The sequence below is a fragment of the Garra rufa genome, chromosome 21 (genome assembly GCF_049309525.1).
Source record: "Garra rufa chromosome 21, GarRuf1.0, whole genome shotgun sequence".
NCBI lineage: Eukaryota > Metazoa > Chordata > Actinopteri > Cypriniformes > Cyprinidae > Garra > Garra rufa.
The window spans coordinates 19,576,556-19,603,905 of record NC_133381.1 but is presented as its reverse complement, the minus strand read 5'-3'; the positions used below and the strand labels follow the sequence as shown (position 1 = coordinate 19,603,905).

The 27,350-nt window shown below is 35.2% G+C and overlaps 1 protein-coding gene across 2 annotated transcripts in view; it reads right to left on the bottom strand.

Annotated features, from left to right (window-relative positions):
* Positions 1-26,128, bottom strand: part of LOC141295533 (UTP--glucose-1-phosphate uridylyltransferase) — a 40,304-nt gene extending 14,176 nt beyond the window's left edge. The window contains exons 1-7 of one of the 2 annotated variants that reach the window (XM_073826757.1): positions 25,973-26,128; positions 20,354-20,487; positions 15,338-15,445; positions 10,819-11,004; positions 5,801-5,934; positions 4,391-4,688; positions 3,192-3,389 (exon numbers count right to left, since the gene is read on the bottom strand). In XM_073826757.1, coding sequence (XP_073682858.1) covers positions 3,192-3,389; positions 4,391-4,688; positions 5,801-5,934; positions 10,819-11,004; positions 15,338-15,445; positions 20,354-20,452 — 1,023 coding nt within the window. In that variant the 5' untranslated portion in view covers positions 20,453-20,487; positions 25,973-26,128. Of the gene's footprint in view, positions 1-3,191; positions 3,390-4,390; positions 4,689-5,800; positions 5,935-10,818; positions 11,005-15,337; positions 15,446-20,353; positions 20,488-25,118; positions 25,373-25,972 lie in introns of those variants that run through there. The other variant, XM_073826756.1, reaches the window with a different exon arrangement.
* Between the last annotated feature and the right edge of the window lie 1,222 nt (positions 26,129-27,350).

Sequence of the window (27,350 nt, the reverse complement as noted above, 5' to 3'; positions counted from 1 at the left end):
GGTTTCAGAAGCGATAGTGTAAAGGAGAGGAAGGCCAGGGGAATAAAACAGATTTCTAGTGCACAGCTATAAATAGTGCTTTACAATAAAATAAAGAGTGACTGCTAAGGGAAAAGAAGACTTAAAAAGGGAAATTAAAACAAAGAGATGAAGAAAATCAAACGTCTGGTTCACTGGATGACTACTTGGTTAATCTTTTTAAGGAAATTCTGTATAATTTCAGGTTCATTTGAATATTTTGAACAGTAAGGTTTTTAATGTTTGTTCAAAGAACTGTCTTCTGCTCACCAAGCCTGCATTTATTTGATCCAAAGTACAGCAAAAACAGTACAATTTTAAAATATGATTACTATTTAAAATAACTGTTTTCTGTTTGAATATATTTTAAAATGTAATTTATTCCTGTGATTTCAAAGCTGAATTTTTAGCATTATTACTGCAGTGATATGGTCCTTCAGAAATCATTTATTCAATTTAATCAACTGTTTTAAATATTGATAATAATAGTAGGGATGCACGATATTTATCGGACAGATAAATTATCGACCGATATGGGTAAAAATGACGTCATTTTTATTGCTCCGATAAATAAATGAAATCCGATCCGATAAAGTACTCTTGCTGGTAAATCAATCAATCAGTCTGGTTTATCTGAGATTCATCTGCTTTCCAAGTGCAAGTGACTGCAGCTGTAAACTGCAGTGACTCTCGGACTTTGTTGTGTGTGATACGTCATCATCTGTGTCGTCATCATCGTCTTCGCCGGTCTGGAAGTTTTTCGCGGTGGCAGAGGAGGACGATGCTATTGCTATTTGCAACACGTTTAGCAAGGATTCTGAGAGGAGATAAAAAGCCGTCAAGTTTTAACACAACAAATCTTATATCTCACTTCAGAGGTCGTCGTCGCGGTGAATCTGTTTTAGGGGCCGTTCACATGTCGCGCCTAAAAACACGTGGAAAACACTAGACGCGCCGCTTTCTCTCTTTCCAAACCGCTCTGCAGCCTGCTCTGCTGTGGCATCTGCCGTTGCTAAGCAACCATGACCTGCGCTCTCCATAAAGACGCGGAAGTTTCAGCAAAGGATAAATGGATTTTCAGCATTAAAAATCGCTTGCAGTAGCTCTGTTATTAAATTTATTTAAAAATGGTTATTCCTGTACAGCTATGATAAGCTGTTTCTCCACCTTGGCAGTGCTTTTAATGTTATTAAGGAACGGGTGAAGCTGATTGGTTGGTTTGTGTCATATGACCTGCGTTGGGCTTGCGGCATTCTGAAAAGTTGATGTTTTTATCTCGATTCTGATGTTTTATTCCCCGCCTTGTAGGGTTGTCACGATACCATAAAAATGACTTACGATACTATACCAGTTGAAGTATCACGATACCAAGTAGTATCGCGATACTGTGCAGTATTCGTTCATTTAAAATTCAATTCTACAAAATGAATCAATTTCATAAATAAAAAGATGTAAATGAAAACAGACAAGATTTTTTCTCTGAATACTTCATCAATGTGAATGAATGACTGGCTACTGTTATCCATTAAAAATCATGTAAACAAAACTCATCTGAGCACTGCACAAAAGCTGCATGGAGTGACATTTAGATGTGGTATTTATACATTTAGACTGTACTTATAATTGCATAAATAATGGTATAAGATTAATGTTTTAAATACAAAACTCTGAATATAGAAATTTGTTGGAAAAGAATATGATAGGAAACTTAAAACCGCCAGCAGATGGCAGCAATGTTCATGATTGGATCACTGAGTCTTTCAAACGATTCTTTCAAAACGTTTGAATCATTCAGGAGTGAATCAAATAACTGTTTTTATGAATGGCTTAGTGAATCAGTGATTCGCCCAAACCAACGCAGATTCAGATTCGAACACAGAAACGAAACTAAAACATCTTGCTCGTCTTGCTCATCGTGCTGAACTGTCAGGAGCATTTTTTGCTCGCATATCTTGAAATTTCCAAGTTATCAACTTGTATATTTAAACGCATTCGTGCTTGCAAAGATGCTTCCAGAAACGAATTATTACACTTGTTCTAAGAGTGGGCAAATGAATAAAAATACGAAAATACTTTCTTGTAAAATATTTTTATGTTGAATAATTGATTCTTGAGATGCTATTTTTAAATAACATCAGACGGTCTGAATCTGACCCTCTCTTCTGATAAACTGCAGCATAAACAACGACGTGCGCATGCAGCTTCTCATTTCAAACTGAACTGAAGCGTCGGGAAACACTGAATACCAAATGAAGCGTAGAGACAGCTTATACTACACAAAGCACAGCAGAAAGACATTTTAGCAATCAACTTGTAATGTTTCTGCTGGCGTGCATGTTCAAATGAACGTTTTAAACAGTGTTCCTGCCGTGAATACAACATATCGTACGGTACTACCGTGTGGACAATACTACTGTTTCAAAAATGCAATGGCACTGCGGGTATTTTTAAGCTTTAGTATCGCGATACTACCGTAGTACTGGTATACCGTGCAACCCTACTGCCTTGTATGATTTGGTTGCTGCACACATTCATAATATGATCAATAAGAAGCTTTAACGGACATTTGGACATCTGACGTTACTCCATGATGCACTTTTCATTTTTTCCAGGTTGACAAATGTCAAAGCATTTTATTTATTTAGAATTGTGGTGCCTTACACAAAAAATAAAAACATTTTTGAAGAGTCAGGACTGATGTTTGCTATGATTGTTAGACCCAGATATACTGTATACAGTAATATACATTTCATTAGTTTATCTCAGATTTTGTATTCTCCTGGGTGCACAAAATTATCATATAAAAATATGAACGTATTGGTATCGGTATCGGCCACAAGAAGGACTTAATTATCGGCTATCGGTAAAAAAATTTCATATCGTGCATCCCTAAATAATAGTAATGTTTCTGGAACAGCAAATCAGCATATCGGAATGATTTCTGAAGGATCATGTGACACTGAAAACGTAAGTAATGATGCTAAAAATGTAGCTTTGATCACAAAAAATAAAATTATAAATAAAATATAATCAAAGCAGTTATTTTAAATAGTAAAAAAATTGCCGCATTTTGGATCAAATAAATGCAGCTTTGGTGAGGAGAAGAGTTTCTTTAAAAAACATTAAAAATCTTACTATGCACAAACTTCTGACTGCTAGTGTAGTTTTCTTACCTTAGGGTTGACTATGATTTCCATGTCCATGGCGTTCTGTTCCTGTAGTCTCTTTATGGCAGATAGGGAGATCCATAGGTTGTTAGTGTTGAAGATCTTAAACTTGGTGACTGATTTGAATTCATCTACATGAGCTTTGGGAACCTGGGCGATTTCCAGTAACCGAAGCTTACCGTCATACTGAATGAGCGTACCTCCCTGGAAAACGCAAACACACAATGTTCAATGACAATGCAACAAACATTTATGTGTATGAATAAAACTATTTACCCAAAATATTGAATAATTTTTATGAACATAATTGCAAATGACTGAATTTGGATTAAGAGAAAGACATGTACACTACCAGTCAAATGTTTTTGAACAGTAAGATTTTTAAAGTTTTTTTTAGCTCTCTTCTGCTCACCAAGCCTGCATTTAATTGATCCAAAGCAAAAACAGTCAACTATTTAAAATAACTGCTTTTTATTTGAATATTTTGTGTAATTTATAAATACATAAATATATAAAATGTAATTTATTCCTGTGATTTCAAAGCTGAATTTTAAGCATCATTACTCCAGTCTTCAGTGTCACATGATCCTTCAGAAATCATTTTAATATTCTGATTTGCTGTTCAAGAAACATTTTTATTATTATTATTATTATTATTATCAGGATTCTTTTAATAGAAAGATCCAAAGATTAGCATTTATCAGAAATAAAAAGCTTTTGTAACATTATAAACGATACCATGCAAAAGCTTGGAGTGAGTATACATAAAGAAAAGAAATTATAGAAATTAATACTTTTATTTAGCATTTATAATGTTACAAAAGATTTCTATTCCAGATAAATGGTGTTCTACTGAACTTTCTATTCATCACAGAAACCTGAAAAAATTCTACTAGCTGTTTTCAATAAAATAAGTGTTTTTGAGCAGCAAACAAAAATATTAGAATGATTTTTAAGGATCATGTGACTGAAGTATTGATGCTAAAAATTCAGCTTTGAAATCACATTAATAAATTAAATTTTAAAATATATTCAAATAGAAAACAGTTATTGTAAATAGTAACAATATTTCAAAATGTTACTTTTTTTGCTGTACTTTAGATCAAATAAATGCAGGCTTGGTGAGCAGAAAAGACTTCTTTAAAAAACATAAAAAAATCTTTTGACTGGTAGTGTATGGTGTTCCACAAAAAATATTCTCTCACCTTCACATCAGCTCTGGTCTTGTCTGTGACCTCCATTATGAACTCGCAGCGTTTTCCGTTTGGCTGGCTCACGAGGTGGTTCAGTATATACAGGTCTACCGTTGCGCCCAGGTTATCGATGTTGGAGACAAAAATGTACTCCTTCCCTTCAGCAATGAGCTGCTCCAACAGACCAGAGTTATAAAAGCTGGCGTAAATGTCACCATGACCAGGAGGATACCACACATCTCCATTCTCTCCTGTCATAGCCATGTCCTTAGCGACCGGCAGCAATGATTCCTTATTTATTCGCGGATACCTGGATAATGCGGAAGAGAGAAAGTCTAAATTGATATAGATCTGTGATACTTACTTACTTACTACTAAGTAAAATAAAACTTCAAAAAATAAAAGCTAATTGAAATGAATAATAATACAATAATAGTGTATAAATAATACTACAACAACAATGGTCTGTGAAATAAAAATATAATATCTTATTTCAGCTGCATCCCTAAAAATCAGAAAGATCAGAAGTTATAAAATAGCTAAAATGGATCGTTAAAATAGATGCAAAAACACTTCTAAAGTGTCATAAAGTGTTTCCTCTTTACAGGAAGAAAAAAAAAACATTTCTAGCCTTGTTTATATTTATGGGCACGAAAAATACACTGCTTATGCAAATGTACTTTCAGAGGGGCTCTAAAATCTCCTCTCGCTCTTGCAATTTCAAGCTTATTCAGGTCAAATGAAGCCAGGGAAAACATCTGACGTTCTATGTAGCCTTCATCCTCCTCCTCGTCCTTTCATCATATTGTCTCTTACACAAGCTTCAGCTTCAACCGGGACTAAATATGTGCTGTATTATGAACAACACATGTAACCGTATCCCACGAGCGTCTGTTGTTAGCTTTGAGATAAATTTCTGCTCTGACGAGTCTGTCAAATATTAACGTATCCCCATTATTGCTTAGAAATCTCATCAATCTTTAACTTGTTTTTACAAAACTTTAAATGTTTGCAGGCTAAGGGTCAGCAGCACACATTAGGAAGGTGTAGAAATTAAACTTTTTTTCGCATCCTGCACAGTCTGTGCCAAAAGCCTGAATTACAATCTGACTCTTTGTTTAGATATGTGTGCTTATGCGATGAGTAATAAGTGAGTGATCTATTGTTCTTGCATTACATTTGTATATATCTGTGGTTTGTATGTTTACTTAGCTATATTTAGAAAACTATGACAAGTCATTTTAATCTTTTAAAAAATGAATAAACGAACTAATTATTTAATTAGTTCATTGTTTATTCATTTTTTATTTTATTTTACTTTTTTCATTTAAAATGCATGATTTTAGTATAGGCTTCATTTGAAAGTAAATGCAAGTCTGTTTCATGTCAGGTAAATGCATTTGTGTGTGTATGTGTTAATACCTGCTCTGGTTGAAAGTGTGTATCTTGACTCTGTGGTGCGTGTATTTTTGTAGGATCTTCTTAGTGTCTTCATCCGTATTGAAAGAGTTCATGAGCACCAGTGGAACATCAGCATTGTAAGTTTTATTCAAGTGCTGCAGAGACCAAAAAGAAAAAAATACTTACTAAAAACATTATCAAGCAAGTTAACTCTTGATTTATTTATAAACATTATAAACAAGCTGTAATGACTGTGAACCCACACTGCTTCTCATTAATACAGATACTTTGGCAGGTTTATTACATTCTGCAGCACATTCTGTTTTATCTGGGAAAATGAACTGTAGATAATTCTTAATAACAGAAGTTACTGTTTAGACAACATCGCTGTAAACGTGAGATCTTTAACACAAGAGGCAAACTGATAAAATATGGTCTTAGATGGATATAAACATCTCTCCTATCTAATCTCTGTAGTTACACTGGGGTGATGAAGAGGGTCAATAATTAATCAGAACATAATTATTAGGTGAGTTGGCAAGAAATCAACAGTATTGCAGTAAACTTTACTTTACTGAAAGTAAAAAACAAATGCTGTTTTTTTTAGTTAACTAAGCCTTAACTTTCTGCAGTAATTCTCTAAATGTTCAGACAAATTACAGAAACCACTTTGGTAAAACACTTTCAGTTGAAGTCAAAAGTTTACATACACTTGGCAGAATCAGCAAAATGTTAATTACTTTACCAAATAAAAGGGCATATTATTTTTTTATTTAGTACTGACCTGAATAAGACATTTCACATAAAAGACGTTTACATTTAGTTCACAACTTTGACTTTATAAAAATGACCCTGTTCAAAAGTTTACATACACTTGATTGTTCATCATTCATACACAGTGTTCTTACCTTAATGATCCACAGCTGTTTTTTTGTTTTGTTTAGTGTTTAGATAAACTGCCTGCTGTTCTTCAGAAAAATCCTTCAGGTCCCACATATTCTTTAGTTTTTAGCATTTTTGTGTGTTTGAACGATTTCCAACAATGTATTGCGTTTCCTTCTGAAGCATCAGTGAGCGTTTAAACCCTCTGTAATAGTTGCATACGAGTCCCTCATTTGTGAAAAAATAGATCTCGAAATCATAGTCATTGTTGGAAAGGGTTTAAATACACAAAAATGCTAAAAAAAAAAGAACAAATCACTTGTGGGACCTGAAGACTTTTTTCTGAAAACAAGGGACTCATGAACAACTATCACTTAACAAAAAAAAAGGTAACAGCACAATATTAAGATCAAGTGTATGTAAACTTTTGAACAGGGTCATTTTTATACATTCAACTATTATTTTCTCTTGTGGACTATATGTAAAAAATTTTTATGTGAAATATCTTATTCAGGTCAGTACTAATTAAAAAAATAACATGCATTTTGTATGATCCCTATTATTTTGGTAAAATGCAGATTCTGCAAGGTGTATGTACATTTTTGACTTCAACTGTAAGTGTCCAAATGAATAAAAATGCTTTTCACTGTAGATAAAAACTAACATGAACTAAGTTGCGCAAATTCAAAACTGAGAAAATCTAAGTCTTAAAACTTATAAAAATGTAATTAATAACAAAACAAAAAAGTTTAATACTATTTTTTAAACTATTTTTTTTACATTCATACTAGGGTACAAACTTCCCCTAATTGAAGAATTACCCAAAAATACATTTAATTCCCCTGTGTTAATGGTTAATTATACTGTAAATAACTACAAAGCCCTCACAAAAATTATTAAAAGGAGAATGGATCATCCTCTTTCATAAACTGCTGGATGACACATGTTAGGTCAGTTTCCTATAATGAATGTATGCCCATAAATCTCAGCCTGAAGAGAAGCCAAATGGTATAAGATGGCTTAAGGGCTTGCTAAAGGCCTGCCAAGTACAGAAACGACAGCCTGTATTTCTGAGAGAGAGAAGGACAGATTACCCATTTACATGTACTAATGTGCCTTATTCAGTGAGTGGGATATCTGACGACATGAGGCAGGTAACTGGCCTGTCGAAGAGACACTGAGCTGAGTGTTCTTCAGCGAGGGCATCCCGTAGGGCTCAGTGTTCGGCCCCTATCTTTTTTTCCCCTCTTGCCCAGAACACAGCTCTCTCTGTTTCGTTTTCACCCTAAGTTCTCTTTCATGCTCACTACCTATCTTTCAGTCCATGGCACTGAGAAAAATAACTAGCACAGAGCCTGTTTGCTGCTGGTTTAAAATGCTCACCCTGTATAAATTAAGGAATGTGTGCCGGAGTTGTACAGCTGTAGATGAGGAGAGCAAGAGAAGGGAAAGACAGAGGAACATATGTTTGTGATTTAAGACCTATGGGTGGAGGTCTATTTGCTCGCTTTCAAATCTCCCAGACAGCTGCTGTGTTTTCCCCAGCTGGACTGATTTATATTTCCTTGAGTTTAAATCTGAGAAGCTTTCTTATTTGAGATGCATTTAAAAGAGACAATAATTGAATGTACATTCCCAGAATTGTAGTGAGGTGTATTTTAAAACCAAATGCGGATTACATAATGCAAATTATATAGGATGTAAATTTTCGTGGCAACAAACTAGAGGTCGACCGATATTGGTTTTTACCGATACCGATAGCTAGGTTGGACCACACTGGCCGATACCGATTAATTAACCGATAGTTTTTGAAAATGGATACTGAACAGCATTTAAAATAGTGATTTACTATTTTATTTTTTTTTAATACTAAACCATACTTTGTACATGAAAAAAATATTATTTATTATATATTGATCATTAAAGTTATTTCATAGTTCATTAATGTTAACAAAATATCAGTAAATGTTGAAATTAACACACTCTAACAAGGAACAACACTTCTATTCTACAGCTTTCATTAATCTTAGTTGATGTTACAAATGGGCTCATTGTCATCTTTACATTTTAACAATATGTAAAATTGCAGGTTCTATGCTTTTTGTTCATATTTGACATCTTAAAATTAAGATTCAATTTAATTACGATTTTCAATATCAACTAAATATAACCATTTGAGCAAAATTTACTTAATTTTTTTATTATATAAGCAGGCTACTTTTTAAAGACATTTACTTATTTAAAATAAGCGTTCTTTAAGTGTCGGCAAGTTTACAGAAAGTAGTTTTTTTTTGTCATCTGCAAACAAGCTTTTTAAGACGAACAAACACAAAGAGAAAGTGAAAGTCTGTCAGTGCGCGAGTTTAGTGCATGTTATAGTACTGCATTACAAACAGCAGAAATGAAGGCATATCTAAAGTAAAACAATGCGATTGAAAGCTCACAATGTCAAACAATGCACACGTAGCTCAAAGTGCAAATTCTGTGCAACGAAGCATGCCGCGTTTCTGGCGCGCACACGTGCCATGTGCGGGAAAAACACAAGCTCAACCGGACAAAGGTGCAGCGCTGCATTGCGCGGACAACTCGCAGGTATCTCTCTCTCTCTCTCTCTCTCTCTCTCTCTCTCTCTCTCTCTCTCTCTCTCTCTCTCACGCACACACACACACACACACACAAGACGCGTCACGTGTAGTTCAAGCAGAAATCTAAAACAGTTTATTTAATCACCAATCGGGCAAATGTTTACCTCCAGAAAGATAAAAAAACAGCAAAGGTTAGTCTAGACAGATTGAACGGAAAGAGAAAGTGCGATCTATATCGTTAATTGCAGCCATTTCAGAAACAGTCTCTTTTCTGTTTTACATTTATGTTTAAATATTATTTGTTTGTGTTTTGTTTCAGTTTAATATATTAATTACGAAAGAAGTTTGTGTTATTTGTAAATGTCGGGCGTGTATGAATTGGACGAAATACGCCGGGAGAATTGGAGAGGTTAAGACACAATTTTTGACCACTTCGTTCGTTTTTATTTGTGGAAAATCCCTCCTTAAACGAATTTCGTTTTGTATAATTTTTATCTTAATTTTTAATATATATTTTTGTTGATCAGTTATTAAAATCAAATAAGAACAGGAAAATGGCATTGTAAAATAAAGTGCGTAACAAGATGCAAGCCTATGCTTTAAGGGCCTGAAGAAAAGGCTAAAACATGAATTATAGTTCTTTATGAAGCATAAAGACATTATTAACAATGATTTTGGACAGATGATGTTATATGATGTTACGTAAAACTATATGGCACGCTGTGACTCGGCAGGATTCTGTCGGCTGAATGAACACGGTTTGCTTTCTCACATCAGGTCTTTAAATCTACAACTTTGCTGGCTAAAAATATGACTATAAGTCAATACAAATATATGATAACAATCCTGACATTAAACATTGGTCTGGGGCTTAACCTCTACTCTAAGACAGCGGAGCATGAGCGCTTCAGCAAGGGAACGCAACCCGGAAAAACTATCGGCAGGGTTTTTTGCCGATGACCGATAGTTCGGCCAATCAACTATCGGTGCCGATTAATCGGCAAAACCGATAGATTGGTCGACCTCTACAACAAACAAACTTGTTTAAAGCAAAGGGACAATGGCCATGTTAGCCCCCATTAAACCACTGTCATTCAACTATTCCAAAGTTTTTAGACAGTAAGATTTTTCATGTTTTTTAAAGAAGTCTCTTCTGCTCACCAAGCCTGCATTTATTTGATCCAAAGTACAGCAAAAAATTTACTATTTAAAATATGGTTTTCTAAATGTAAAAAGCTTTAAAGCTGAATTTTAGCATCATTATTCCATTCACATAATCCTTCAGAAATCATTCTAACATTCTGATTTGCTGCTCAAAAAATATTTATTATTATGTTGAAGGTTTAGGTTTGATCACAGAAATAAATTACATTTTAAAATATTTCAAATAGAAAGTAGTTTTTTTAAATAGTAAAAATATTTCACAATATTACTGCTTTTGCTGTATTTTGGATCAAATAAATGCAGGCTTAGTGAGCAGAAGAGACTTTAAAAAAACATTAAAAACAGTCTTACTGTTCAAAAACTTTTGACTGGTAGTGTACTTCAGGCTTTTAGTGTCACATGACAAACCTCAATCTGTTGGACAGTTAGATCCAGGAAAGTGTTCTCGTTTCGGACGCTAATAAGGCTCTTGGGCCCTTTGCAGCCCATGCTGGTTCCCAGACCTCCATTCAGCTTCACCACCACCAGCTTATTCAGACTGTCTGCTATGTTGTCTGGTAGACCCTTTGCCTTGATCTTGTCATATGGCTGGATCTGAAACAAAGACAAGAAAGACAAACAACTGTCAGTCATGACATGCTTACATTTTATCACCATCTGGAAGTTTATATTATAAGGAGTTCTGGATTATATTATACCGGAGTTCATAAATGATCCATCCAGTGACTACAATGTTTCTAAATTTTATCCAGATGCTGTTGCTATTGCTATTGGTGTGTGTGTGTGTGTGTGTGTGTGTGTGTGTGTGTGTTTGTCTCATTGGATTCTACTACAGAAAAATCTGACTAAGGGGTCAAAAGTCAAACGTTGAGGTTAGTGCACTGTTATGATTGTGTCTGCTATCAATCTTCAAGAATCACTAGGATCATTTTCAAATACACCAAACAACCACAACACACATTGTGCAAGCAAAACATCTCATAGAGACAAAAAAATGACCACGTTTAACCGAATAAACAGTCCAACTGCTGGATCAATAGTACCAGTGGGAGGGAGACTGAAAGACGAGAAGAAAAAGACGATGGATGTGTTGCTGAAAGAAAAAAGCCTTTCCCTTTACTTCATTCCTCTTGTTTCCCACAGGGCCATGGAGCACCACCATGAGACATCACTGATGAGTCAGATACCAATAAAATATCACCACTTGCCCTAAAATTCAGAGCACAACGCCCCACTTTATGATATTATGATAAACAGATAAGCACAAGTATAAAAAATGATTAAAAAACCATAACATCTCTATCACACTCAGCATTTCCATGACATAAACACACAGATGGAGAGGATGATGTAACCAAGGTCATAATGTTTGTCAGAGAGAAATGAGCGAGTGAGAGAGAGGAGTCAAGACAGATGTATCTGCGCAAGAGGGGGGTAAAGATGAAAAGAAAGCATGGTTTTTTCCCCCCAAACCTGTGAAGCACAAATCAAAGTGAAGTCAATTCTAAAGATTTCACTGGTTATGTCAGTCACAGTGCTGACTGCTAACCCTAAGCTAAACCTTAATCTTGGTATAGCACATCCTGATAGATGGTATTACTGTTTATCATGATCAGATCCATCCATGATATTTCTATATTCTGAACTGGATCCATGAAATCTGAACTTTTTTTGACAGGTACACTGTTTTTTTTTTTAAAGTCTTTTCTACTCACCAAGCCTACATTTATTTGATTCAAAGTACAGCAACAACAGTACAATTTTAAAATATTTTACTTTTTCTATGAATATATAAAATGTAAATTATTCCTGTGATCAAAGCAAAATTTTCATCATCATTACTCCTGACTTTAGTGTCACATTTAGTTGTCCTTCAGAAATCATTCTAATATGCTGATTTGCTGTTTAAGAAAACTTTTTTGTTATTATTATCAATATTTAAAACAGCTGGAGTACATTTTTTAGGATTCTTTGATGAATAAAAAGATCCAAAGATCAGCATTTATCTGAAATAAAACCTTTGTAACATACACTATACCATTCAAAAGCTTGGAGTCAGTATAATTTTAGAGAAATGACAGAAATGAATATTTTTATTAATACTTTTATTTAGCAAGAATGCTTTAAATTGATCAAAAGTGATGATAAATACATTTATAATGTTACAAAAGATTTCTATTTCAGATAAATGCTGTTCTACTGAACTTTGTATTCATCAAAAAACTTGAAAAAAATTAAACTTTCAACATAATAAATGTCTGGGGAGCAAATGAGAATATTATAATGATTTCTAAAGGATCATGTGACTGGAGTATGCTAAAAATTCAGCTCTGAATTTACAGGAATAAATTGCATTTTAAAATATATTGAAATACAAAACAGTTATTTTAAGTACTAAAATATTTAAAAACTTTTTTGCTGTAATTAGGATCAAATAAATGCAGGCTTGGTGAGCAGCAGAGACTTCTTTAAAAAAACATTTAAAAAATCTTTTGACTGGTAGTGTAAATTCTGCCACATTATTGTAGAATGACAGGTACAGTTGATTCCTTGACTTTATCAAAGAGTATTATATGACTTTAAAATTCACATTCACCACACAGACCATGGGGTCAGATGGCAACAACATGGTACTTAATATTCATATACTGTGCTATTTACATGTTAATCCAATTCATTTCAGAGAACTGCTTCATAATTTTGCTTGTTGTTTTGACTGGCTCGGTTCCAGTCTACTGTGCAATGAAACTAGGTCATCATTCAACCTTGGAATTAAAAACATCCCTGAAAAATATCTTCTCTATATTGACTGCATCTTACGGCCTACAAACAAACATGTGCAAACACATTTATAATGGCATCCATTAATACTCATGACTGAAAATCAATCAGTAACAGCAGTGATATATGTGACTGTGTTAAATGTGATTCAGTAGCATTATAGAGAGAAAGTAACAATAGTGTAACATATCTCTGTCAGTCACTTATGTTGATGTAATCTGACCATCTGGCAACATCTCTTTTACCTTTTATCACTTAAAAAAATGTTATTAATTGTGTTAATATACATATGAATATCTGATCTGATGTTGTTGTTGTTGTTGTTATGGCAGTGTGGCTTACGTCTTATTTTTCAAGTGTCTACAGTTCTTTGTTTCGTTGTGCATGTGATTGAATAATTGCAATGCAGCATAGGTGGCATTACTGTGCCAACTAAAGGCATGTGACTAAACATGAGCCCAGGTCCAAACCACCATGACACCACTTCCCCCAAGGCCCTAAGTGAAACATAGCTGACTGAATTAACAAATCAGTCATCCAGAGAACAACAGGGATTTTCTGGTGATAAAAATAAAGAAGAAAAAGTATCTACGCTCTGAACTTCAAACAAGGGCAAGAATCCTTTGTCTTAAACCTGCTGCACAGGTTGAATCAGATTGTTTATACTCTATTCAGCTACATTCCAGTTGTTCACAACTCAAACCTGTTTACACATTCAGAATTGCACACAGTACATAAATAAAATCTTTGACAGATCCCACAGCGTCACAAGACCAGAATCTCATTAGCTCAGTCAGAAAGCCACAATTCTGAGTCTGTTTGCATCGTAAGCACTTTAAAAGAACTTCTCCATCTTACAGAAAAAGGGGCTGGTGGTAGTATTCAAAGGTTCATAGAGGTAATACAAAGCATTAAAAGTTGCAAACTACCTTGAGAACATCAATCTGGTGTTTTTACTGTGGGCTTGGGAGAGATGAATGTGAAATGTCATGATGAACTTGACATAAAACCTGGGTAAAATGTTCTGGGTAAAAGTTTCAAAAGTGACCTTTTTATAGCACAAAGAAGTCAATCAGCCACTTATCTTGGGTATAATATATCTACTGGGACGACACTGGTCATTATTACAGCAAATAATATGTCGCAGAATCCAGACGTTATGTTGTAACAGACAAGGACCTTCATACGCCCAGCAGATGTTTAACAGTGAATGAGCATTTTTTTTTTCAGTTTCATAAGGACATACACACAATGACACACCCTCAAGTTACAATAAGAGAAAGCACAGACACCTATCCCTAAGGTCCCAATGTCCCAAACCAAACATATAACAGCATTTTAACCTCGCCTTCTCTAAATATCCTTAAACTGCATATACACACAAAGGTCTGTCAACATTACTCTTGAAATCTGGAAGGAGCTAAAACAGGAGGCATTTAATATCCTGCTCTGATGACCTGGCTATATGCTGCAGACTATACTATCAAACATTTTGCAGTTTAATAGTACAGCTGCATGTGGTTCTTCATGGAGCTGAAAGTCTTGCGTGTGGGTTTCTGGCTCTTAGAGAACCTTGCATAATCATCACAGACCCAGAGGAAAGCAGACCGACACTAGATTCTTTATGTGAAACACAAACACACACACACACACACACACACACACACACACAGCCAAATCAAATTAGGAGATACTTTTGTTCATGGCTTGTTTTCCTTACACCCTCCCTTGCCCAAAGATGAATCAATTTTGAAGCTTTATTTATCATTTTCCTTGCACACACACACACACACACACACACACACACACACACACACACACAATCATTCACACTGTGGCTGTAACTGGACCCAAAGTCTTCGAATACGTGTATGAATGTCATGCAAATTATTTCATGCTGGAATGTGGGCAGCTTTTAATCACAGCTGGCTTATTCCCAGAGCCTGAGGCAACACTAATGCCCACACACAAGACTGTTAGTCTCTGAGTAGTGTCTGGCTGTCTGTTTATTGCCTAAAGCTTGTATAGATACATTAGGCTTTACTTTCTCTGCATATTCAGTTTATAGGTGTGCAATCAAATTAAATGAATATGAGTGAGTGTAAGAATTAGGCCTGCGTTGCAATCAATCACTTGCGTATCTTACCGAATCCTCAGGAGGCCTGTTGATTTTTGACCACTCTACTGAAGGTCCTTTCACCTGCAGAAATCGGTGGAATAAGTTCCTAAAGCCTTCAAAGTCCTTCTTAGACACCTAAGGAAGAGAAAAGACAAAAATAAATTATTGAGGAAGATCCTTAATGTTTTCTCCTTCTAAGAAACAAATCATTAACCTCTAGATATTTTGGCAGATTATGCATCACTAGGCCTTTCCATGATATTTTCATAATTGCCATCAGACAGTATGCATTTTTAAAAATCAGCATTACCCAAATGAGACCTATTTTCCCCCCTTTTACAATATGTAATATAAGTCTCAGGTGTCCCCAGAATGTGTCTGTGATGTTTCAGCTCAAACTACTCTACAAATCATTCATTATATCATTTTGAATGGAAGCAGAAAAATGTTTTTTGTGCATATCTATTTAAATGCAAATGAGCTGCTGCTCCTGCTCCTTTTCCAGAATAGTGCTGTGTCTTTATAGCTCGGATACTCTGCTAAAAAACATCTGTTTGGTTTTGATTATCATGTCTGTCATGCTGAAATCATGTGTTTTAAACCATATTCGTCTAAACGGCTGTCACATGGCATGTGAGTACTAAACTAAGTTCTCTTTCATGTCTTATTGCGCTTAAACTGCATATACACACAAGTTTATGTTGAAAACACACAGGAGTTACAAAAACAGCTGGTTATGTTTGTGAAGGTAAGCAGCTGGGGAAGAAATTGCATGTTTATATTAGATTTGTGTGGCAGCAGCATAATATACAGTGAATAAATCAATAAATCTACTGCTCTCGTCTCCGCTGAGGCTGGGACTCTAAATAGTGTTTCTTGCTTGTCTGTGCAGACAATGACAAAACAGTTAGCATGCTTTGTTTGAACTTTTGCCATAGTGTTAGAACTGGTACACCATTGTTTTTTGCAGAATAAAAAAATGGAACTATGGTTGGAAACGTGTAGAATAATGGGTGGTAATATTATTATAAGATCCCCTTAACGTGTCACTGGGAAAACAAAATCTGACGCGCTCATTTTTTCACATGCTTGCATAAAAAGGCTTACCAAAACAAAGTTACTGGGTTGTCTTTTTTTACGTTTTCTGGTTTAGTAGATGGACTGTGGAACCGATTATAGCAATTGAACACATTAAAAAAAAATTGAGATTTTCATGATGTTTTAAATAAATTTTTTTGAAGGGCATCGGCTGTCACCTTCCGCCACTGAAACACACATTTGTTGTTGTTTTTTCTTTAAAATAAGAATAACTCATTTTTCCAGCAACAACAACAACAACCTGCCAGCATAACTTTTTAATCTTGTTCTGTACAATCTGGCAATTACAACACCTAAAGGCTTCTGAAATAATTAACACCCTGCTGCGAAAGATCACTGGGTCCTCAGGCCTCTCACTGAGCACATCATTAAAAAGAAAATCTGTTTGATGAAAATCCATGTGCCTGCTGAGAATTTAAAGTTCAATAACTCTGTACTCTAATCAAAGTGTAACTTTGATAAACCTGAAAAGAAGGTTGTGAGGCAATATTGACAGAGAAGAACGCCAGTTAACACTTAAATAGTGTTATTCAGCCATAACTACAGTCTTCAGTGTCACATGATCCTTCAGAAATCATTTTAATATGCTGATTTATTGCTTTTATTATTAATGAAGAACAGTTGTGCTGCTTAATTTTTAATTTTTTTTTTGGAACCTGATTCTTTTTTTCAGGATTCTTTGATGAATAAAAACTTGAAAAGAACAGCATTCATTTAAAATATAAATCTTTTCTAACAATGCAAGTCTGTGCTATTACTTTGTTTTAATCAATTTAACACATCCTTGATAAAAAGTATTCGTTTCTTTCAAAAACAAAAAGAAAAGAATTTACTGTCCACAAACTTTTTAATGGTAGTTTATATGGTTACAAAAGATTTCTGTTTTAAATAAATGCTGTTCTTTTTAACTTTCTATTTATTAAAAAATCCTGAAAATTGTATCAGGTTCCAACAAAATATTAGGCAACACAACTGTTTTTAACATTTATAATAAATCAGCATATTCAAATGATTTCTAAAGGAAATGTGACACTGAAGACTGGAGTAATGATGCTGAAAATTCAGCTTTGCATCACAGGAATATATTACATTTTAAAATATATTCACATAGAAAACAGCTGTTTTACATTTGAAATAATATTTTCTACAATATAACAGTTTTTTCTGGATTTAATAAAAGCAGCCTTTGATTCAAATATTAATGTTAGACTCAAAATCAGTCACTTATGAATCAGAAGATGGTACAGATATTGTTGACAGATGGTCATGTTGTGTTACTTTAGAATTGGCATGTGACTGAAGTAACGGTGCTTTTGTCATCCCAAGGCAGCTACAATGAATAGTAGAGTGACAGTTTATGTTTATATGGACACACATCATGGATGTCTTCATAAAAGTGATGCAACTATGTAAACTGTTATCTGACGACGTCCTCACATCTTCTTATCATACTTTATTTGAGCTAGCAGGGTGTGGGTTTTAATACGTCATTTGGCGGTAAATGTTTGGGTGGGATTACGGGAGTCTGTGTGTAATGGAGAGGGAGGGGTACAAGCGTCAGTATGTGTCACTGCGATGACGGCTAAGCCTGATTATTACCATATGGTGCTGAGAAAACACTGGGGTTGATCGCCAAACAGCTCAAAGTTTTGCTATCTGACCTGGTGAAATTAACTGTGACTTTCGGTAGAAAAAGGAAAATGAAGGAAGGGGGGAAAATGTTGGCTGAAGGAGAAGATGCATCATGATGAAGCTAGTCTCATGGTGAAACTAATTAAACATCAGTTCAGCAGTGCAGTGAAATCTCTACTGTCACACTGGCACGACATTCATCAGCTGCAGTGTTTAGATGACACCTAAAGAGGGTCCTTCTCATTTTTCTTGTTTGCCTCCCTTATTCATTCTAATGTGCATTGAAATTGAGACTATAAAGAATAAATTAAGAATTTTTTTTTTTAATAAAAGTGCATGCAGTAATTGTTCATCTCATTAACAAAATCTACACAAAGAAATGAGTGTACTTTTGAAAAAATTTGTTTAAAGTGATGTACGCTCACTTGAGATCTAATGAGCTCACTTGCAGTCTAATAAGAGCTGTTTTGTTTTACATGCAGCAGGATCGCCTCCTGATCTGACATGTTCAGATCACATAACCAGCCAAATACTACTTGCTTTATCTTCGTAATCCCCCAAGTGCATCCCTCTTTCACGTGGAATACGTTGGAATCATGGCTAACAATGAATAGAGCATTTCTACAATCACATTAGTAACTAAAAACTTTTGCATGATGTCAAAAGCATTATATGTTCCTGAACACACCTACAATACCATTAAAAAGTCTGAGGTCAGTAAGATTTTTTTAAAGCGAAGAATAATGTTTTATTAAACTTTCAATTCATGAAAAAATCCTGAAAATATATTATGTTTCCTCAATAAGAAATGTTTCTTTCAGCATATTAGCCTGAAAGGATTAGTTCACTTTCAGAATAAAAATGTCCTGATAATTTACTCTCCCCTTAGTCATCTAAGATGATCATGTCTTTTTTTTCTTTACTAGAAAATAAGGTTTTTGAGGAAAACATTCCAGGATTTTAATTCATATAGTGGACTTCAATGTGACCGAATGGGTCTAAATTGCATTTTCAGTGCAGTTTCAGGCTCTACATAATCCCAGGTGAGGAATGTCTTATGTAGAAAAACGTTCTGTCCATTTTTTTTTTTAATTTATATGTTTTGTATGCTTGTTTTGTACTAGCTCGAGCTCACAAATTATCTAGTCAGGCACGTGTGAGACGACTCAGTGTTTACAAAGCAAGCGTGTAAAGAAAGTCAAACGCCCTTAAAAAAAAAAAAGGGAAAAGAATCCAACATCATTGTTTTACTTTTTTAGATGATTTAAGTTGAGAAGAATTTTTTTTTTTTTTACCCTACCCTACCTTTTCGAACAGAAGTAAACAGACGAAGAACTAACTGCACATGTCTTTTCCAATGTGATTACGCGATGTGTAAAGATGTGCATACGCATCCCAGAGCTAGTTAAAGGTGAGCATCTGTGGTTAAAAGGTATATAAATTTTTATTTTTTTAGAAAATGGCTGATCATTTCACTAGATAAGACCCTTATTCCTCTGCTGGGATCATGTAGAGCCCTTCAAAAGGCTCTAGTCTACACAATCCCAGCCAAAGAATAAGGGTTTTATCTAATGAAACAATCAGTTATTTTCGAGAAAAATGTACAGTTTATATACTTTTTAACCTCAAAAACCTCATCTTATCTAGCTGTGCAATACGTACTCTGTGCACTCCGGTTCAATACAGTTAGGGTATGTTGAAAGACTCCCATCTCATTTTCTTTAAAATCGTCCTGCATCACTGCAGAATTACCAACCCAGTGTTTACAAAGTGAATGTGCAAGGAGGGTTAAACACCCTTTACAAAAATAGGTAAAACAGCGATGTAGGGCGATTTTGAAATTGGAGGAGAGAATGAGATGGGAGTTTTTCAACATAACCTAACTGTCTTGAACCAGAGTACACATGCGCATGGCAAAAATAGACAAGGGGAGCATTTGAGGTTAAAATGTGTATAATTTTTTTTTTTTTTTTTAAAGACAATTACAGATCGTTTTGCTAGATAAGACCCTTATTTCTCAGCTGGTATCATTTAGAGACCTTTGAAGCTCCACTGAAACTGCATTTTTAAACTTCAATCTATTGAGCACCATTGAAGTCCACTATATAAAGAGAAATCCTGGAATGTTTTAGTCAAAAAACTAATTTCTTTGTGACTAAAGAAAGACATGAATATCTTGGGGGTTGACATGACATTATCAGGAAATTTTTATTCTGAAAGTAGAGTAATCCTTTAAATGGTGTACATCAATCAAAGGTAAATCAGTTGGCTAAATCCTTAAAAGTGTTTAATTGTTTGTAGCTTGTATCTTACCTCAGCTTCTGCACCTTTGGCTGTGCTTGAGAGTTTTTCCAACTCTGCATGCATAGAGCTCTCCAGCTGCTGTCGCATCACTTCCTGAAACTGAGCCATCCCGTTGGTGTTGCTCGGTAACTCTTTACTCAGACCTACAATAAAAACAAACACCTTAATGTTAAAGTTCTTACATTAACTTTACAATGAAAAAGAAAAAACTTCCTGACTTTAATAAAACACAATTTCAGTGATTTCCAAAATCAAAAGGGATTGAATTTATGTTTCTCTTAAGCATTTTTGCTTTTGATCTAACATCTTATGCTTAAATACTTGAAACTGCTTGAACACTTGTTTTGTAGGCACAAATGAATTGACTAAGATACTACAATATATCGTATCGCTCCCTACATAACATAATAGATAGTTTTGATGACTTATTGTTATTCTGAAATGTGTAAAATAGTATCAATAAAGAATGGAGTTGGTGTGTTCAAACTTTTAACCTTAAAAAAAAAATATTTTAAATCAAATTGTATTGAATAAATCTTACTTGCAGATAAGAAAACTGAAAGGGGATATTGAAAATTGTGCCACTACCTTACTTGTGGCCCACAATGATAAAACTCCTATCCAAGAAGCCATGAAAGCACATATATGTTATCAAGAGCATTTGCATCATCCACTGGGCTCAGGGTTAATTTGCTGTAAAGTTGCCCATTTACACTGGCTGTAATGTAAGGTGTGACTCAGACTTTCCTGTTCTACCACAAACACCCTCCTTTATCCTTAAGAGAGTGGGTACAATAAAGAGATTAAACTACATTCTGTTTGATATGGTTTGTCCAGTAATAGATCCTGAGCTTAAGGTAGGAATGAAGAGGAACAGCCCAACTGTATTCCTTTTTTATTATTATTAGGACTGTATAGAGGCTGAAGGAAAGTGGCGGAGATAGAAGGACAACAAGATTCAGACTTATGGACCCTGGACCACAAAACCAGTCATAAGGGTAGATTTTTTAAAATTGAGATTTATACATCAGCTGAATAAGCTTTCCATTGATGTATGGTTTGTTAGGATAGGACAACTATTTTAAAATCAAAATAGTGAGAAAATCCCAAAAATCCCAGATCAATACAATGCTTTTTTTTGGTTTTCTTTAAAGGAGTTTAAGACAAAAATTTACAGATAATGTACTCACCCCCTTGTCATCCAAGATGTTCATGTCTTTTTTTTTCAGTCGTATGTTTTTTTGAGTAAAACATTTCAGGATTTCTCTCCATATAATGGACTTCTATGGTGCCCCCAAGTTTGATCTTCCAAATTGCAGCTTCAAAGGGCTCTAAACGATCACAGCTAAGGAAAAAAGGGTCTTATCTAGCAAAATGATGGGTTATTTCCTAAAAAAAAAATAAAATAAAAAAAATTACAATTTATATACTTTTAACCTCAAATGCTCGTCTTGTCTAGCTCGGCAAGACGAGCGTTTGAGATTAAAAAGTATATAACTTGTAAATACTTTTTGAAAATAATCGATCGTTTCGCTAGATAAGACGCGTCTTCCTCGGCTGGGATCATTTAGAGCCCTTTGAAGCTGCATTTAAACTGCATTTTGGAAGTTCAAACTTGGAGGCACCATAGAAGTCCATTATATGGAGAGAAATCGAGAAATGATTTCCTCAAAAAACACCATTTCTTTACGACTGAAGAAAGAAAGACATGAACATCTTGGATGCCAATGGGATGAGTACATTATCTGTAAGTCGAAAGTTGTGACGTATTGTCAAGTACGGTGACCCATACTCGAAATTGGTGCTCTGCATTTAACCCATCCAAGTGCACACACACAGCAGTGAGAAGTGAACAAACACACACACACACACACACACACACACACACACTGTGAACACACACCGGAGCAGTGGGCAGCCATTGCTCCAGCGCCCGGTGAGCAACTCAGTCATGGGCACTTCAGTCATGGTATTTAAGGTGGAAAGAGCGCTGTTCATTCACAATCCCCACCTTCAATTCCTGCCGGTGTGGGAATTGAACCGGCAACCTTCGGGTTACAAGCCCAACTCTCTCACCATTAGGCCATGACTTCCCAAAAAGGACGAGGTCCCACCAAGTAAATTCTGAAAGTGAACTACTCCTTTAAAGACAACAGCTTTTACATATGTCACGTGCAAGTGCTTTATCTTGTGCGCCATAGCTCTGACTATCTGATCTAATCCTGCTTGGCCACATTTCATTGGTATGCACCCATTTAATTAATTCTCCTGCTAGAAAAGTTATATATATGCTAACATACTACCTGCCATGTGACACTTAAAATCCAGTAAATGACAGTGTCAGCTGCCACTTAAAAAATGAAACGATTTATGTTTTTCTCAGAATTTGTATTTGTGCTTTTAAATGCTCAAAACACTGTTCAACAAGTTCTTACATTGTCTAACACGCAAGCCTTACTACTTACCAAAAAAAAAAAAAAAAAAAAATGTAAACAGTGGCTTGACTTTGATTAATAGCTTATTGGGGTGTTGATCAGTTATATAGTCATTGAGCAGACACATTATTTACAGTGATTCAGAATACAAATATGGTCCCTCAGGAGGAGCCAGAGTTAAAGAAGTCAGTAATAATGTACAGTAAGCCAACATGATGAGCAGGGGTTATCTTGCATTAAAGATCAGCTGACTGTACATTATTCCACGTGCACAGCTAATTACCAACTAAATAAATAAAAGGACATCAAATATTGATCTTCGCTTCAATATATAAACGTACTTCATGTGCTAAAAATGTGAATTGTTTTTATTCAAGACAAAAATATTTAATACTAATTAAAAAAACATTTCATACTACTGAATCAACCTGATGACATGAGGTTACACCAACATGAGTAACTTTAAGGGTGGGTTCAGGTATAAATAGATCAATAAACAGATCTATATTTGCACATTTCTTGCATACCGCATGCCATTTACAAATAATTCTACCAACACATCATCAGATCATTTCTACATGTGTAGAAAGGTGTTCTTCATTCACAGGAAAGAAAACATGACAAAAGAACTAATAGAGCCATAAACTCTCTCTCAGGTCAAAGGGCGCACACTGCACAGAAAGACAACCCTAAATACTGTGTGGTCCAAAAGTCTGAAACCACTCGAAAATGCTCTATGCTGTAGTGCTTTTATTACAAATTATAATATTAGCATAAGAATTTGATTAAAAATGTACATATTTTGTCCCTCTTTCATACTAATGACCTTGCACTGCTAATTTGAAATATTTAATACTAATAAAAAACATTTCATACTACTGAATCAACCTGATGACATGAGGTTACACCAACATGAGTAATTTTTAAGGGTGGGTTCAGATATAGATAGCTCATTAAACAGATCTATATTTGCATATTTCTTGCATATTGCATGCCATTAACAAATATTTCTACCAACACATCATCAGATCATTTCTATATGTGTAGAAATATGTTCTTTATTCAAAGCAAAGAAAACATGAGTAAAAGAACTAAAGTAGAGCCATAAACTCACTCAGGTCAAAGGGCGCACACTGCACAGAAAGACAACCCTAAATACTGTGTGGTCTAAAAGTCTGAAACCACTGGTGAGAATGCTTTATTCTGTAATGCTTTTATTACAAATTATAATATTAGCATTAGAATTTAATTAAAAATTTATATTTTTATGTCTCTCTTTCGCACTAATGACCTTAGCGCTAAGTTTAAAAGTGTAAAATGTGATGGTCGTGTTTTCCAGAATTTGAGAATGATCCAAATACCATATTAAGGAAATAAAAACATCTCACCGTTCACGTGATCAGTTTCACAAACTCATTTAAACGTGACCCATAAAAAAGGCAGAATTTTGTTAATGATTTACATTATCACTCAAAAGTTTTTTTTATAATGATTTATAATGCCTTTAAAGTATTTCTGTCCAATACAAGATATTTCCATTTCAAATAAATACTGTTTTGCTTTTATTTTACACTTTATAATAGTCAAAGATTCCAGAAAAAAGGATCATGGTTTCCACAAAAAAAAAGAAAAAAAAAAAAAAAAAAAAAAAACGGGTATAAATTTTAAAAATGAATATTTCACAGTGATATGTTTTTTTTTTTTTTTACAAATTAATGCAGCCTTTGTGAGCATATGAAACTTTAGAAACCATTAAAGAATCTTACTAAGCCCAAAAGTTTGAACAGTGTATGCCACAATGTTTCTTCGTATTATTTTCAAAATGCCAAAACGGTTCTTTTTTATTTCCAAGTTTAAATTAGACTCGGAATCTTAGATTTTCAATGTGACCTCAGACTTTTGGACCCCACTATACATCCAAGACACTGCAGAATACAAACCTCGGTCAGTATCCCCTGTAATCGGGTTTAATGTCAAATCTTTTTAAATTACAGACACTGTCAGACCAAATGAATAGCTGTCAGAAAACCAGACCTCTGACAGCCAAACCAAAGCGAGGAATGGACAGACAGTCTGGAAAGGGTTTACAAAACACTCTCTATAAACCATTCCATCTTTTTGCAAATTCAGTCAGCATTGCCTGAGGGCTCCATTCAGCTTTCACTCTCATCAGAATTCAACTGACAGCTTGTACATAGTGCAGTAAGATCCAGATGATCTCTAGATACCACTAGGTATCATCTAAATAATTAGAATGTATCCAGAAAACCAATACAATATTAAAAGTACTTCATGTGTAAGTATAAAACAGCAAAATCAGGACTTACACACGTTCTTACCTTCAACGTAAAGCAACATAGTCTCTGTCTTCTAAACTCTATGAAGTGCAGTTCGGTAAATTAATACAACAGTAATCCTTTTTTCTTCTAATCCCGCTCAAGTCATGGAAAAAACAACAACATAGATACAGTCCTGTCGGGATGTGAGGCTTATTGGTAGTAGTAATAATAATAAGACAGAAGGTCAGCTGATCGATTCTCTCATTCTGTTCAAGAGCGCTTTCCTCTGGCGTTCACTCGCTTTTAAATCAACCATCTCTCTCTCTCTCTTTCTCTCCTCCCACTGACTATCGAGTAACGCCGGGTGAATAAACGTCTGTCTAGTCGACCTTTACTCGCGTGCGCATTTATTGCTCAAAGGAGACGGTGTGTTTTATTAAAAGGTGAAGCAATAATGTTTATGTGGGAATTACATTTGTGCTCAGCCCCTTTGGTCCGTCATTATTCAACACGTCACATTACAATCCAGCCGCACTTCCTCGATCACGTCCACCCGATTCTGGTTGTGTTTTAGGATCATTTCTAAGACGTTTAAGGGCAGTTTTCTTTAATTAGGAAAATTAAACGTTTTTATTGGAACTCGCCAATTTCTAAGAAATTAAATGTTGGTGGCTACAGTGGTATTATTTAGTACGGACTGTACGCGTTATTGCAGTATTTTCGCCCTTGCGAGCACAGAGCAGCGACGTTCTCCTCTCTACGTGTAAAACCAATAGTGGACGCTTGCCGTTATGAAAAAACGTCGCGTTTAAACATGATTTAGGAGTTACGGAACACGGCAGAGAAAGTGGTTCCACGGCGTTATAGTATTATAAATGCAAAGCGAATGTGAAAGTAGATTTGAAATGTCTTACTTTGAAGGCTGGAAGATGCCGTCGGGGAGCTGCTGATGGTTGTTCCGGAACAGCGACGTGTTTCCCTCTCTGGCCAACCAACTTTCTCCTCTCAGAAACAGCAGTGCGGGGTCACTGAAACACTGCGGAAGTGCTTCGGTAAAACATTCTTCAGAAAAATCCTGAACATCATAGGTTAAATTAAAAGAACTGCTTAGAAACCACAATTATGTAACTATACGTCATTCGTCACCGTTTTTTATAGGTCATTATTGTGAAATCATTCTGTCGTGATGAATGAATGATTATGAATGAATGAATCAATTCACACATTGACACTCAAATTATATCATATTACAAGATACAATATAACATTTCTTTATTTAAGTAGTGAACAAATGCAAGTTAGTACTTACATTGCAGTAGATTTAATTCCAAAGGGAAAACGTGAACTCGCAGTAACGAATGAGAACGATGCATTTCAGAGGGGCGCATCTCATTGGTTGACTGCAGTCTGTGTTGCCATGTCCTCTTACTATAAGCGACTTGTTGATTAAAGTCACTTAGAAATAAAAGCTGTGTTGGTTTGCGATTTGTTAGCGTATTTTTACAATACACTTAACTATTCTAGTACAATTATTTGTAGTATAATGACTTACCAAAATAAAACACCATCTGTCTGTCAAAAACACAAATGCACTACCTACTAAAGTTGTGACGTATTGTCAAGTATGGTGACCCATACTCGAAATTGGCCTTCTGCATTTAACCCATCCAAGTGCACACACACAGCAGTGAGAAGTAAACAAACACACACACTGTGAACACACACCGGAGCAGTGGGCAGCCATTGCTCCAGCGCCCCGGGAGCAACTGGGTGTTCAGTGCCTTGCTCAAGGGCACTCCAGTCATGGTATTGAAGGTGGAAAGAGCGCTGTTCATTCACAATCCCCACCTTCAATTCCTGCCGGTGTGGGAATTGAACCGGCAACCTTTGGGTTACAAGCCCAACTCCCTCACCATTAGGCCATGGCTGCCCCTGTGGTACTAAGTCATTATTAAATATTTTCCCCTTTGCTAATCCACCTTATTTTTCCTGTTTGCAAATGTAATGTGTCTGGCTTCCGGTCTCAGTTTTTAGATGTACAAAACAGCTCGTTTCACTGCTTGATACTGCAAACTGGTGTCTTACCATATTATTTTATTGCATTATCCTTATTATGAACACAGTGGTTTGTAGTGCAAATTGTTTTACCATTTACTGCACTTTGTTATTCTTCTCGTTATTTCCCTACAGCATCTTATGAACCGGGGGTCCGTTCTTCGTACCTCGCTTACTACATCCAAGATCAAATGACACATCCAAGATCAAATCATCGCGCTAACTATGAGCTCGCTA